At 46.8% G+C, this 15,972-nt stretch overlaps 1 protein-coding gene across 1 annotated transcript; it reads right to left on the reverse strand.

Annotated features, from left to right (window-relative positions):
* Nucleotides 1–6,037: 6,037 nt before the first annotated feature.
* Nucleotides 6,038–15,184, reverse strand: PAQR9 (progestin and adipoQ receptor family member 9). The gene has a single exon (XM_040613617.1). It carries the CDS (start codon nucleotides 13,644–13,646, stop codon nucleotides 12,405–12,407), a length of 1,242 nt encoding a protein of 413 aa, XP_040469551.1. The 5' UTR covers nucleotides 13,647–15,184; the 3' UTR covers nucleotides 6,038–12,404.
* Between the last annotated feature and the right edge of the window lie 788 nt (nucleotides 15,185–15,972).

Genomic DNA, 15,972 nt, shown 5'->3' on the forward strand with positions numbered 1-15,972 from the left:
GAGGACTGCAGTATTTCAGGAACTTTTTAATGCTTTAGGTGTTGAAAGCTGTAGCATGAAATATATGTGCTTTGTTTGACGTTAGCCAGGAGTGTGGCAGGCAGGTAGGTGGCTAAGTGGGTGGGTAGGTAGGTAGGTAGGTAGGTGGGTAGGTAGGTCAGTAGGTGGGTAGGTAGGTAGGTGGATAGCTAGGTAGGTACGTGGGTAGGTAGGTAGGTGGGTGGGTAGGTAGGTCGGTAGGTGGGTAGGTGGGTAGGTGGATAGCTAGGTAGGTAGGTGGGTAGGTAGGTCGGTAGGTGGGTAGGTGGATAGCTAGGTAGGTAGGTGGGTAGGTAGGTCGGTAGGTGGGTAGGTGGATAGCTAGGTAGGTAGGTGGGTAGGTAGGTCGGTAGGTGGGTAGGTAGGTGTGTAGGTAGGTAGGTAGGTGGGTAGGTAGGTAGGTAGGTAGGTGTGTAGGTAGGTAGGTAGGTGGATAGCTAGGTAGGTGGATAGCTAGGTAGGTAGGTAGGTAGGTGGGTAGGTAGATAGGCAGGCAGTACTGACATGGACCAGCCTGAAAGCTGAGCAGCGGAATACAGAAGCCGTTCACATCCCATGGGGGATGGTTGGCTGTGGCAGGGTAGACATGGCATCATGCCAGCCAGGTGTGAGCCTTGTGGCTAACTCAGGCTTTACCAGGGCCCGTCCCACTCACGCTTGGCCCCGAATTTGTCCTGAGAAATCCTCAAAGAACGTTCTGGGCCAGGAAGGAGCTATTTCTGAACTGATGACTTTCAAAAGCTCGACCTTGCAGCCTTCCAGGTACTGGAGGATGAAATCTGGCATAAGGTGATACTTTCAGAAAAAAATTTGACCTATTGCCTGTTTTGTTCCTTTGCTTGTTTAACACACATTGGTTTTAAACTGGTACGTAAGTCTAATAGGTACATTAGTCTGTATCTTCTGTGGTATGTATGTGGTATAGGAAATAGAACAAATGAACTTATTTTAGTCAATATGTTTAAATGAAAAGTCAACATGGCAAGACACATACTCTTGCTCTGGCTGACTCACGCTCAGTTTAAGTTCCAGAAATGCCTAAGAGGGCAGCGTCATCCCCTCCAAAACAATTTTTCTTTTCACATGGGATTATATCAGTAAGCAGCTGCCTCTAAGGCATTCCTTTTGCCAGACCATCAGGCTGTCTGTGCCAACTTCTCCCTTAAAGCGTTATATGGATGTGGCGTCCCTTCCAAATAAGCCCCGGCAGCAGTGGAGGTGCCCAGGGAGGGCAGCCACAGAGGACAGCACTTTCTGCAACATCCAGGCGGAACAGGGCAGTGGGCAGCGGTGCCTGGTGACTGCTCCTCTGCTCCCATCTGTGCGCTGCAGATGAGAAATGCAGCAGCTAGCTACCATGGAAAAAATGTGTCCTTGCTGGAGCCATACAGCTTCTCACCGGCCTTGCTGGAGAGACATCCCTGTGCCCCGGGAGCGGTCTGCGCGCTCCTCCTGGCGGCTCCGCTGCCGAGCCTCCGGCCTGGCTGCCAGGCCAGCCCGCCAGACCCACCACCGTGCCGGCTGCCTTCCAGAAAGCACTGCAGCCAGTTTGTTTTAAAATAGACACTGTGCTACGCTACACTTTGTTTGATCTTCACACATGCTACTATGCTGCTGTTCAGGTCTGTGCATTGACTGGGGCAGATAAGAAAAAAATCTGAATTAGCTGACATTTTTCAATAAATGTGAATAATTTTTATTTCTATTTCAGAGTGGTGAAATATGAGTATTCAATCAAACTCTGAGATTTCAGAGCACGAATGGCTGAGTTTGAAAATCGAGGTTTGTTTTCTTAAAGCTGAATAAGACTGAACCTTGTCTAGAAAACTCCTGCTGGTTGACCTTGGTGTCCTCCACAGGTCTGCTGGGCACAGACTAACACTGCAGAACTTTCTGCTGAACAGAATCTCTTTATTCTGAGGTTCACTTGGCACAGCAGGCAGGCAGGGCTGTAATTGCCCGGTTCTCAGGCTGCTTGGACTCATGTGTTAGGGGGCAACCCCAGTGGGATCATCGGGGGCTATGTGCCGCATAATGCTAGTGCAGCATAGGGATGTGCTATGCCACTCTGCATTCCTGTTGCATCCTTGTGCCAGTACTGGAGCGATGTGATTAGGGAATAGCAGGGTCAGACGGCTTTTTAGCAGCCAGAATTATTCTCCAGCCTGTTTGTGCCTTCCAGGCAAAATGCAAAGGGAAGAGAATTGAGTCTGGTGCTTGTTGGTGAATTTAGCTCATGAATCGCTCATGAAGGGAACCTCACTACCACTAATCTATTATAGCACACTTGAGAAGTTTTCACCTTAGAGACTTCATTTACCATCGTGTTTGTTGCAGATTCTTTCATTCATGAGGTACTGGCTGACTGAAATGGCTTTTAAAAGAGACAGTGCTTAACGTTGAGTAATAAGCTGGAAGTCACTCATGTCTGGGACATACCTGACAGTTCTGCCCTGACACTGAAGCTAGAAATCATGACACTTCCAGAGCCTGAAAATCATAAATAACTGTTAGCTCTGTGTGTATGTTTGGCTAATGAGTAACATTCCTTGGGGTTATTTAAAAGCATCAATAAACCGCATTTGATCCTGCTAGGTGAACATCCAGTGCTTTCCACAGAAGACCTGCACTCTGAGACTCAACTGCTGTAAAGGTGAGATGGCCAGATTCACTTGTGGGTCTTCAGTAACTGCTTGGAGAACATTACTTTGACTTTCAGAAGAGAAAACAGTGATTACATCACCTGGTAATATTTGTAAGTCCGTAAGTTCATTTGCTTTGTGCAAATCTATGTGACAAGTCTGCCAGCAGTCAAAATCAACAAATCTTTTCAACTCTCTGATATTAATTTTTGCCTTTTTTTTTCCCTCTAATAAGGAAGACTTCTAAAATGTCTTGTTGGCAACAGATGGAGACCTCAACCAAAGTACGTAGGGCACTACCAACATTTTTATAAATGTTGCTGCCTGAAAACATTTACCATGTAAGTAATTCAGCCTTATGTCTGAATACAGGAATATACTCATCACAGCTTAACTGTAATGGAAGTATGTGCTGTTTTCCATTAATTATATCAATTCACTATATCTTTTGGATTACCAGTCATCTCAGTAGAAGCAGATCCTAACATGCACTGGCTGTATACTCCCTCTGAGGTGTTAGGGCTGCTGAGTGCGGAGTTAGCCATTATGTGATCTTAACTATACAACCTGAATATTGCACTTGAGCAGGCTTTTCACCCTTGTATACTCTCAATTCCCCATGTTTCACTGAAATAAGTTATTTTTTGTTGTCCAAAGTGCACCTGAACTTTAAAATAAAGGATATGGCGTGCTTCTGTTGGAGTGGAATACTTATAGTTTGAAGGAACATGCTCTGTTGCTGGGGACAAAGGCAGTCTGCACAGAATATTTGGCTTCTGCGTTTAATCTTTGAGTCTATAAGACACAGAAGAAAACATTCTTTTTAACTGGGTTGGCCAGTGAATGTATTTTATAGTTCTCAGTGAGTCTGATTACTGTTCCAGACTCATTTGCTCCAAGCTATGGTTTTCTACCAGACCACAAGGAACGATGTTTTGTTATTGTAATTGCTACAGTTGGAAAATTTGTAGTTTTATTTCACGACTAAGTTGGTGCATTTCTAGCTTTTACATATGTATTTTCCTCTTTGTTTCGTATCAAAATCTTTCAGACAATGGTCTGAAAGGAGAATGCTTTAAAGGACTAAGGCAGAGGAGGGAATGTGAGTCTTGGGTGTCAGAGGGTAGGACACTGCCTTCCGGCTGAATGGCAGAATTTGCTGTGCCAAACTCTTGCTGGCAGCATTTCCCTGGCACTGTCTGCTCATTAGAGCTCTGCATCTATAGCACGCTTCAACACGAGGAAAAGTTCACCCCCGTGAATGAACAAAGATAAACATATATTCCCATTAAAGTTAAGCATGTGCTTATGAGCTTTGCTAAATTTGGGATAAGAGAGAGAATGCCTGTGTGTACAAAGGTATCAGAGAAACTGTCTCAGGGACCTGTTTACCTTTTGCTCATTCCTCAGGTTATTTCTGAGGGCTTCAGATATTGCTGCTTGTTATCCACCCCACTGGCATTTCACAGTTGTCTTTCCAAGTGCTGCTAAAAAGCAAAGCTGAGATTTTGGGACACTACTGTGTGTCAGTGATTGAATTCCACAGCCTCAGAATCGTGGATGCAGAAAGCCCAGCATATAAAGAGGGAAAACCCAAGGTTTTTCTTCTTGTACAAGTGGCATTGCCCAGTTCCCAAGGACAACAGAGGAGACTGACAGAGAATAGAAGTTTCCTGGCAAACAGAGGATAATAGATGAGAAGTATGCTTAACACCAAAACTGAAGGAAAACTATATTTCCGTGTTTCATCAGTCAGGAGGGACACAAAAGTATTAGATCTTGTGGGCAGGAGATACTCGAATTAGAGAACTCTATAAAATGGTTTATTCTCCAGAAAGATTCTGCTATATTGCTGTTGTCATTCTCCTGTAAAGCATATATCATATACCCAAAGGCTGTGCTCCCTGGCAGAAAAAATATTTATAGCTCCCCACTAACAGAAGTGTACTGCCACTCTTGATAAGAAATCTGCCCTGTAATAGCGGGCTTTCTGATGCAGAAGAGCGCATCTGTAGTGTCTGCCCCAGAGGCTCTCATTACCGAAACCAAGATTTAGCCTTAGCATTAATACTGATTTGCTTTTCATTTTTACCAGCTTTTTAATTTTTAATGAGTCTCATCTCCACTCACAGATTCTACTAACCATACATTATCCTATGATGAGAGAATAAAATCTGAAGGTTAAAACTGTGTATCGGGTGTCCCTTTGTTCCTCCACAAATACACTGTCCTGACTTTTAGGGCCATTTGTCAGCGAAGTGATGTCATGGTAACAAAATGCAGATTGCCTTCAGATTTCTAGTTGGTTATCAGAACAACTGTGGAGCCATTGCAGCTGAAGGCTGAGGTACTGACCTCAATAAATTACCTGTCCTAGCAGTGAGGCTTGCTGCTTTCCATTCTGCTCTGCATTTTGCCATCCTCACTGGCTCCATCAGTTTTGTGAGGTTTTCCTCCAGCGTGTTCATGCCCAGCAGTCAGATCCAGCACCTACTGATAATGTTATGAAAGACCTTAAATGTTAACAGCAGGATGCAGTCTTTTGAAGCATCTGTTTGTGAGGTGGCAATGGATGTTTTTGCTGGGCTCATTGGATACTTGAAGTCATCACCATATTTCAAATAGGATGTACAAACTCTGCAAATAAGACCTCTCGAGAATTTTAGAACTTTTGAAGAAATTCTACAGGCCTCAACAAGAAGATCCTGCAGTTTTCCATTGTATTCAGCCTTGTAATAGTATTGGTGGTGCATGCAATTTTGTTGGGATACATCATGTCCTGCTGATTTTACACAGAAAAGGCCTAAAGCAGATACTTGATGTAATTGCACTTCATTGAGTGCTTTTTGGTCCCTGACTTGGACTGAAAACATTATTCTGCCACTTGGAACATTCCTAGTCTGCCAAATAGGGAGACTTTGATGCCAAACAGACCTCTTCATTTTGCAGTCAATATTTTGTTTTGAGTCTTGACATAGCTGTTGCTACCAATTTCCTGATTTTTCATTGAGCACTGTAGGCAGTACACTGATCTTCTTATACATATTAATGAATTTTAATATAATAGGGATGCCTATCATTAATTAGTTAGCATAGATATTGGAGAACTAAAAAGGCAATGATGCTATTTTATTGCTTTAAAACATAAAAGGCAATAAAAAGGCAACACCACTGTTGCTGTGGTGTAGTGCTTTCAGAAATACTAACACCGCCATACAAGAATCGGAAGTTCCTGTACTTATGCCAACATCTGTGTTTGACGATAACTACATTCAACACACTCCTAATCCTACAGGTGTCACAGTAATTTGTATTAAGAAATGAAAAAACTTTAGAAACGCATTTCTGCAAAAATGTACTCAGAATCAACTTTATTTATAGCTCACACCTTTTTTTGCTAAAAATGCATAGTCATTACATATACAGTAGTCAGCATCCAAAAGTGTACAAAGAGTAAATTTTCAAACCTTCCCAACAGAACCAAACAAAATTCACACGTTTTGTTCATTGCATGCACAGACCCTTAAATGTGATACCTCTTACTAAAGCGTGCTTGAATCTCTAGCAGACAGAATTGACTTGCTATAAACTGTTTCTCCATACTATTAACCCCCAGCTACAACCACAAATCCTAAGACGTTCACATGAAACAACGAAGCCCTACTTCAGAATCCTCCATGTTCTGAGTATGGCCCAGGAAGCAATTGTCCTGAAAGCAGAAGTCTGCTGGTGGCGTTTCCTTTGAGCAAAAGCCTGCTTCCTTCGTCTTGGTCATTAATTTCTTACTGAATTCAGTGGAATGAAGCAGCATCTGTCTAAGCAAGTTGTGAAAATAATTTAACTTTATTCCACACCCAGCTCCAAGACACTAAAGGTCTTGAATGGCAGTCTGTGTCTTTCAGTGCATGTGACACTCCCTCAGCATCTTGCATCTCATCTGAGAAGAGGGTAAAGTCTCAGCTGTAACTTGGGTGTTGGTTATGTAGCCCTGACTTACAGGTGTCTAACAGAAGCTAGGAATATACTTGGATAAGGCGAATTTCTAATGGTAAAGGCTTTGCCTTAATGAATCGCTCAAGCCCTTTGATGTCTTTGTCGTCTTTTGGGTTTTGTCTCCACTACTGCTACCAGTTAGAAAAGCTCTTAAAAACATTGTCCTCTACTCAGTGGTGCTCTTTCTATCAGTCCTTCCAGGAGAAGGGCAGAGTGGGCTAGCAGGATGATTAGTCAGGGCTCCACGGCAAAGGAGGAGTACACATCTGTGATAAGATCCAAGTTCAGATTTCATTCAAGAATGGGATTGGCTCCATGTTGTTGAACTTGGGGAATGGGAGGGGAAAAGAGAAAGTTGTTTGTCTGATCAATATAATTTTGTGTTCCCAAATGATTACACATCTAAAAGCTTTGTTTGTTTAAGGTATTTTTAATTTTTGCTCTGATACACAGTAGATTGAAGCAGGTTGAAATTCCCAATGTCAATTAATAGGTAATCATAGTCTTACAGACACCGATGGGAAATCCTGCTCCACTGGTTCACGGTAACTGGAATATAACCTGCGCCTAAATGAACAACGAGGCCTCATGTCAGCATTGCAGTGCCCCTCGGTACAAGTTACCAGTGAGAATATATGAAGAGTATTTAACTCATGTATGTTTCCTCCTTACTCCTGACCCTTAAGCATTTAGTCAGCCCATTTACTACTGCTTAGGTCTTGATTGGTCTCCACCTGAAGCCAGTGGAAATTTTGCCATTAGCTCCAAAGGACACAGGATGTGAACCTCCTAGGAGTATGGCAATGTTGAGGGTTTGTCCCGAGAGTTCATGATCTAGAAACGTTCATGTTCCTCTCCCTGTGAGATAAGAAGCTATGCAAAAATGTAACATTCTCTCTGCCGGAGTTCAGTAATATTTCTTCTTAGCACCTAGGAGGGTCTTTGCATTTTTAAGTGCTTTACAAACATTAGCTAGTCTTCAGCACAACCTGCGAGGTAGGTAAGGTATATTCTCCCCATCTTACAGATGTGGAAACTGAGACACAGAGGGTCAAATTCAACCCTGGTACAATTCCAGTGTTTTATGTGAATTAAATTCATTCAAAATGAATACAGTTTAAACAACTTGCCCTAGATTACAGAACAGGTAGTGGCAAAGCAGGGACAAGAACCCAGGAGTGCCTGACTCCTCAACTTGTTACCGGCCACTTGGTCATTTTTACTCTCATAGGCAATGAAAAACGGTATAATCTGGGCGATTACTACAGGTATGATTTGCTTCTGTAAGGCATGTGGATGGTAATCATCTGAGTTTAGTGCAACAATACTTTATGAATGTGCTGCCTCAGAGATTTTACTTAAACATGAAGTAAAACTTTCATACTGTCATTTTCTGCAGGTGCACTGTTGACAAAAACCCAACATAGTAGCTGGATTCAGCAAATAAATAATAAGCGCAACACTTGGACAACTAAGCAAAACTACCATTTTAGCAAAAACCAACTTGTTTCTACTTTTAACTGCTAAATTTCTACAAGTGCAGCATGCAAATGAAACCTTTCCCTTTGTTTCCAGACTGCAGACTCCAGTCCTGCTAACGAAGCAGCTCAGAACTGCACAGATGTCCTGGGTAGTGACATTCAAATGAATACACTGCAGAAGAAGAAATAGCGTGTTGCCACAGAATACGAGATAATTACAACAGACCAGGTATATCAATCTTGCACGCAGATGAGCTTGAAGCTTACAGGTTATTTGGAAGTGCTCAGAAGCTAGGCTTATTGAATATATGCCAGTGTGTGGACTGCAGTTCTAGGCACATGCTGATTGCAAGGGGGGTGTCTTTGCCACCAACACTCCGGGAACTGGCCCCATCAACAGTCAGTTCACATTGGCACATGTGTGTCAGTCTGACAGTCAGTGTTGGCCAAAGACAGAAAGACACATAGACATTTTCAGGCCATACCCTTGTGCTCCCGTCCTCACCTCATCCCCCGTCCCCACACAAGATTCTGCCACAAAAGGCCTGAAAAGCCTTTTTGGTTTTAAAGATGAGTTGTGGAGTCCACAGAGTAGACCCTATTGCAGGTACCTAAGCAATAAAAATATTATGACAGGTACTTATACAAAAAAGTTAATTTTCTAGGATGTCCTTATGCATCTAGTCTGCAGGTTGGACCTCCTGTCTGAGCTCTGGACATGCTTAGGGACGTTCAGCCATGTGTGCTTTCATACCAAAAAGAGATCCTGCTCCCTTACAAGTCACACAAATGCTGACATTCACTTCTACATGAGCAAATTCAAGCACTATAATTATAGATAACTTGTTCCACTGTTAACCTCTTTAACTCAGTTTTGTTCCGTCTATATTTACAGAGACTGGCTACTGGACATGGCAAATGGAGCAATTCTCTACATACATGTCCTTTACTGAATAAACACAGACACTCAGGTAGTGTTTCCCTAGATATTCTCCACACTTACTGTAACTTTTTAATTTGTAGCTACATTTTAAACAGACAAATGAACAAACATACATTAATTGTAACTCTTAAAACCTAATCATATCTCCCTGTACCCATTCACTCCTAATTCATACAGCCTGCTTACAGTGGCTCAGACAGCCGTACTTGCAACCAGGATTTACAAATAATTCCACGAAGTGCTCAGGCCCATACACGTGCCTCAATATTTTGCCAACAAAAACCTTTAAATGAAGCATTATTTTTAATATCGGAGCCAGGTACCAAGTCTGCAGTGTGACTGGGGCTCACAGGCAACTCCTACAACAGCAGTAAGATTCCAGTAAAATTGCAGCTGGTTGCAATCCAACCTTTATACTGTTATCTGCCGTTGAGATATATATAGACGACCCAGTGTGGCCTAACTGCAAATATCAAATGTATTTTTACAAGTTAGCAACAGCCTTTTTTGACATTGCCTCTTGAGATGTCCTCTACATCGTGACTGACAAGCACAAATTCGTTATACAGTATGCTTTAAAAGCCTTTTCTTACATTTGGCTTTTACTGTTGCTTGTTTCTGAGCTGTCTTCTTGTGCTGAAATTTGCTGTCCCCAGCCTGATTTCTTTCTTAGTTTTTAATTGCTGGTTGGACATGCTAGTCGCATCTCCCAGGCAAACCCTTTCTACATAATTAGTTTTGAAACTTGGATGAGTCATCGTGCTCTAACTACTATGCCTCTATTATTTTAACTTGAATGCAGCACATTTCAAAGATTTTGGCCTCTTTTTGCAGTTGTGGAAATTCATGGGATGACATCGTTGAAGGTCTTAATCTGTTTGCTTTCTATTGTGAGTTTCCAGGTTTTTTTACAACATAAAGCACATTTCAAAGCATGACAGTGTGGTGAACCAGCCTCCTCTCCCAGTGGTACAGATCATTTTCTGCTTTATTGGCGGCTGAATAAAGCAATGCCGTATTTATGACAAAACTTAATGAAAATATGTAAAATTAAGAATACATCATGCAGTTTTCATTTTCTTTTAATGCAGGTAGGCAAATAAAACCAGAATGTAGACAGCCACACAGGGCCATGCTGGTTTTTATGGCCCACCAGTGATAACTCAAGAGGCCACAGTCTGGGAACTGCTGTTTCAGAAAATTCTAGCTGATCTTTTTAGAAGACCACATGTGACCCTACCACAAATTATATACTGGCAGAATTGTGGCAAAGAATACATACTTTTGTTAGGCCATTCTCATCATTCACTGAGAATCTAAAAGATCCAAACCATTACAGTTAAAATGGGTTGAGATAAAAGATAAAATGAAGTGGGTATAATTTTCTTTTAGCGTATCAACTTTCATAGGGAAATTTTCACAAAGCTGACATCAGTACAGGACATATCAATTCTTGGTTTCTCTGATGATTCTGACCCATATTAAGGATCTGACCCCATAATTACTAGCTATAGTCCTTCCTATATTCCTATTGTAAACAAAGGGGGCTTTGTTTACAGAAGACTATGGGACTAGACTCAAAACATTTTCTTGGGGTTCGGGTGCCATTTCCAGGAAAATGGGGAAGACTTGAAGACTTGGGCAGAAATGTTTCCACAAAAGGGGCAAAGAGGCTGAGTTAAAGAGCTACTATACTGTTGCGCAGTATGACACCAGTGTTTCCTAAGGAAGTGCCACCGTTCCTTTCGCGAATGGGGTATACAAGCAGTTCCTCACCTGAACGTCAAGTTGTAACCCCCTTGTGTAATATTATTGCATACTTGTTACTCCTGTCAGACAGAACCAAAATGCATCTGTTTAAAATCCGCACATAGTTTACAAAAATGTCTCTTTATATAGAGAGAGTAAGTTCAATCTATAGTCAGCTGTTTGTCGTGTGTCAAGGATAATACCTGGGTTGCCATGAAAAGATACTGCTTTGGAAAGTATCTCATAATTTTTCCCTTTGAACTCCGGCAAAGCTTCTGAAAGAGGATGTCAAAATCCCCAGCTGCAGCCACAACTAATCAAAATAGGAAAAGATGGGGAATGATGAGAAAGTGCTAGCATCCAGTATTTGTAGAACCGGATTTTAGGTCCTGCTCAGATTCAGCGGTACCTTGTTCTGCAACTATTTTAGGATGGTAAATCTGACAGTATGCTCTAATTAAAGAGCAGAAGAAACCAGTTCCATGTAATTCTTCAAAAGATCCAGAATAAGATCTCATGCATCAGTTACTCTCTTTATATCCACAGAACTCCCACTGAGCTTGGCAGGGGCTTATAGAAAGTCTGGCATCTGACTTTGACTCTAAAGGGCTGATTTGGGGGTGATTTTCCCGGGCAGATAAAGGGGCCCCTTAGCAACCCCCTTAACACAACAGATGTTCCTGACGTGCTGGGGGAAGAGCCACGCCATTATGCAGTGCCCTTCTTCTCCCCCCACTCCAAACTAGTTTGACCCCTTTCTGGTTCAGCTATTTTACATATCCCTCTATTTTATTTCAGTATCCGAATGGCTACACCAGCCTCTCACTGTCTGTCTAATTAAAGCCTCTCCTTCAACTAGTAATTCTGTAATAATTCACAGCTGTTTTTCCTCTCTGTTAAATCTATTGTTCCCTGGCTGAAAAGGCTGCAAGACCTTAGAAACTATAGATAGCTATTGATTTGTTTGTATTTAAAATCCAGTATGTGGCTGCAAAGGCCTGTTACAGTATCACAGAGGAAGATAAATGTCAGTGCATAATCTGCTAGGAAATTTCACATAGGAGTTGATTAAAAGTCTATGAGTAATCATTGCACAAGTGTCTTCAGGTGTATATATATATACACACATATATATGTAGCTAACAAATATATAGCTAGATATATAAATATATGTATGTATATACACAGCTAGTTTAAACCTAATTGTTACAAAATTAGTAAGTGGCATTCACAGTTCATGCATTCTTCCTAGTAGCAGAGCTAAATTATTTCAGCTTATACTCTAAGCAGCAACATACCAGTAAGCGTTTGCTTGCTTCCCCTGGTAACCTAGTAGTTTAAAGAGCATGAGCAGTTCCGCCATGGTCATTTTCTCTGGCAACCACCCGTGAAAGGGACCTGGCTCTTCCATAGGTGTGTTTCTCCCAGGTTTCACAGCATCTTCAGGACACGGTGGGGCCGATCTGAGGGTCGCCAGTCTGAAGGTCGCTGGGCCAAGGCTCTCCAGCCGAAGGGTTGCCGGTACAGCAGTTGCCATCTTGAGGGTCGCCAGCCCGGCTAGTCCTGCTTGCAGAGGTCTGCGACCTTGAGGAACCTCCTGACGACCACGGCCAGGCACAGCGTCAGGAGCAGCATATACCCCACAGTGCCCAGGTAGGTGGGGGCGGCCAGGGGTGCCTTGAGGAACTCGGCCAGCCCATCCTCCACGTAATGCACCTGGTCATAGATGCTGAGGAAGGTGAAGATGTGGAAGAGCTGGTGGCTGTGCCCCACGATGTCGAAGAGCCCCGGCTGGATCCGCTCGGGGATTTTGCTGACGTTGAAGAAGGCAGCCACCAGCAGCCAGAAGTAGCGCCGGTAGAAGTAGACGAAGAGCGTGGGGTTGCGGGTGCGGAGGTCAAAGAGAAGGCTCTCCAGCATGATGGGGCAGGCCATGCTCAGCGGCATAGCAAAGACGAAGGTGCGCACGGCAAAGGGGTAGGCGCAGCAGGCGGCACGGCTGCGGCAGCAGGCGGCCGTGCAGCCCACAGCCAGTGCCAGGGCCACCGGCAGCACCAGGGCACGGTAGGCCGCGATGGGCAGGCTGCAGTCCAGCTGCCAGCCCAGCCGCTGCTGCACATAGCGGCTCATGGCACCAGCATCCAGCAGGCTCAGCCCTGGCAGCAGGTAGTAGGAGTAGGCCACGGTGCTGGCGAAGCCGTAGTAGCTGATGGAGGCATAGTCCAGGTAGAAGAAGGCGGCACGGAGGCGCGGGGAGAGGCAGCTGAAGAGGTGGGCCGTGCAGCTCATAGCGAAGGTGAGCAGCACCCCCGAGGCGTAGCACCAGAGGGGCAGCAGGGCCGGGTGGTGGAAGGGCACGTCCCCGGCGCCCCGCAGCAGCAGCAGTTGCCCGAAGCGGCTGAGGAAGAGCAGCAGCGGGATGAAGTGGGTCCAGAAGTTGAGGGTCTCGTTGGTGGGCTGCAGCACCGAGGCCAGGCACTCCTGTGCCGAGCAGTGCAGCCGCCGGTAGCCCGAGAGGATGAAGCACTCCACGAAGTCCTCGGGCACCTCGTCCCACCGCAGCAGGGCGGCGGGGCGAGGAGGCGGTGCCGCCTCCTCCTTGTCCCCCTCGCCGGCCGGCATGCTGCTGGCCCCGCCGGCCCCGGGCCCCCCGGCCGCCCCCGGCCCGCCGCCAGCCGCCGCGCCCCGCCGCCGCCGCCGCCCGGGCGAGGCAGAGCCGCTGCTCCCGCAGCCGCCGGCGGAGGAGCCGCGGTGGCTCTGCGCCTCGCCGCCGCCGCCGCCCCCGGCAGCATCACTCATTGCAGCAGGGGCAGTGGCGGCACCGCCGCGGCTCCTCCCGCCCCGCCGCCCGGCATCGCGGTAACTGGAAACCGGCGGCGCATCCAGCGCTCCCCGGCAGCGGGGAGAGGCGCCCCCGCCGCCCCGGGTAGGGTTTCCCGCGGAGGGAGGCGCCGGACACCGGAGCCCACGTTAATGATTGATGCGGCCGCAGCGCGGGGGGGCCGGGCCCGGGGGAGCCCCGCGGCCGCCCCAGCCGAGCCTCCGCGCAAGGCGGCGTGCGGCCCTCGGGGCCCCTCCGCGCCGGCAGCGCGCCCGGGGCAGCGGCACCGGCACCCGCGGGACGGAGCCCTCCCACGGGGGCGCCTCGGCGCACCGAGCACAAAGCGGGGGGGGCGGCGCGGCGGGGGGCAGAAGCCCCGAGGGAGGCGGGGCGAGCCCGGGGGGTCGGGAGATGCCCCGCCGGCGGGACAGGCCTGGGAAGCGGCCCCGGCAGGGGACATCTGGCACCTGGGGGCACGTCTGCCGCGTGTGCTTCGGTGGGGCCGCCGGAGACATGGTTTCTGTGGTGATACTATCCCGTGCCGGGAAGGCAGGCGTTATTCCGGGCCGAGCGCTGCCGGCCGGGCCGCCCTTGCGAGCGGGGGCTGCCCCCTCCGCACCTCGGCGCTCCCGGCGGGGCGGGGGCCGCGGTCACGGGCGGGCAGCGCTGCGCTGCGCTGATCCGCAGGCAAATCCCGCGTTTATCGGCGGTGCGGTTATGCAAGCAGCACAGTTACATAATCAGAATATAAAAATACAGGGGAAAGCACTGTACAGGTGTCACTGTACCTTAATGTGCCCGCAGTAAATCGCGGGCAGCATGGAAGGGTGAGTAACGGTGCCGGTGCAGGTGGAAGCCCGAGTGAGGGATCGCTCTCCGCTGCCTCAGTGTTTCCTTTTGGTTTGTTTTCAGATGGCCTTAAACACCGCGTCGCACTAGGTTTTCAAAGGTGATACTCATGTATATATGGTCGTACGGCATACGAGCCGAGGGCCGGTGTAATGACGACATTCTGCCCAAAGATTTTCATAAAAATCCTCTATTCAATAGTGAGTTGTGACAACGTGAAAGATCTGAACAAGGAGAAAATGAGAAACAGGTTTAAAAAAATTGGCACAAAAAAAAGAGTAGTAAAAATATGTTGCTGAAAGCGATTTTCAATGCATTTTTCGTTAAAGTACTGATTTTATGGAACCGTCAAAAGTAGGGCAGACTGGTGACACTGCTTACAGCCTTTATAAAAATTACACAGGGGTCCTGCTGGGAAAATAAACACGACTGAACAGTGCTGAAAAGCCAAGGGGAGGAGTAAAACTTTCAACTTAAACAAAATAATTCAACTGAAAGAGACTTACTGATGATCCTAAAGGTCTTTTCCAACCTAAACAGCTCCATTCTATGATATTTTTAGGTAGCGGGCCTGATGTGCTCTGATGCTAATGCATGTTAGACGGAGCGCCTGGTGGCGTGCAGGGACACACCAGCCGGACACTCCTGGAGGAGTGACAGAGAGGGCTCTGCCTGCAGCGAGCCTCACTGCACCCGGAGCCAGCAGGGCCCGCTCAGTGGGCTCTGCCACGCGTGGGTTAGGGAGGGAAAAGGCTCAGCCTTGGGTGGAGGTCGGGCTTCTCATGTACAGGCTCCCTCTGCACCAGAGGGACCACTGAAGAAGAGACAGGCCAGATGCTGGGCCGTTGGCTGCATTACCATATACGTGCCCGGTGGTGAGGGGGCTGTAAGCTAGAAGATACCTCCTTCCCTGCCCTGCTCCCACCACACACCACACCACCACACCACACACGCAGGCACTCCCAGCAGCGCTCTGGGGATCGTTTATCCCAGTCCGTAAGTGATACTTTCATTGACAGTGGTGAGTGCCATTGCAGGCCCTAAGGAAGAGGACCAAAGTGACCATGATCTTCAGCCTCCCTCACCAAGGTTAGATAAGGAGAGGTGGCTGGCTGGGAGCAATCTGGTTTTAGACCTGCACTGAAGAGCCTGTTGGAAAGCCACCAGCAGCTGTTGCAACAGATGGTGTCTAAAGAACAACAGCATCCACCGCTGATTGGGAACTGTTGGCCTTGCAGTGGCAGCAGGGCTCGTTTGACACGTTCTGGCTTTCCTGCCAACCTCCAGACTTTCAGGGATGTGGGAGGCATTCAGCCCTCTTGCCTCAGGGAGTACCAGGGTATCACCTGGCTTCCTGGGAGAGACACCCACTGTGTTTTTATGGGGGACAGCCCAGGCTGGGAGGAGCAGGTGGGATCTACTTGAGGTTCAAGACTGACACAGTTTTGGGGGCCT

The sequence above is a fragment of the Falco naumanni genome, chromosome 13, assembly GCF_017639655.2.
Source record: "Falco naumanni isolate bFalNau1 chromosome 13, bFalNau1.pat, whole genome shotgun sequence".
Taxonomy (NCBI): domain Eukaryota; kingdom Metazoa; phylum Chordata; class Aves; order Falconiformes; family Falconidae; genus Falco; species Falco naumanni.

Coding starts and splice junctions, on each gene's coding strand:
- PAQR9 (XM_040613617.1), bottom strand. CDS start 13,646: ATGAGTGATGCTGCCGGGGGCGGCGGCGGCGGCGAGGCGCAGAGCCAC.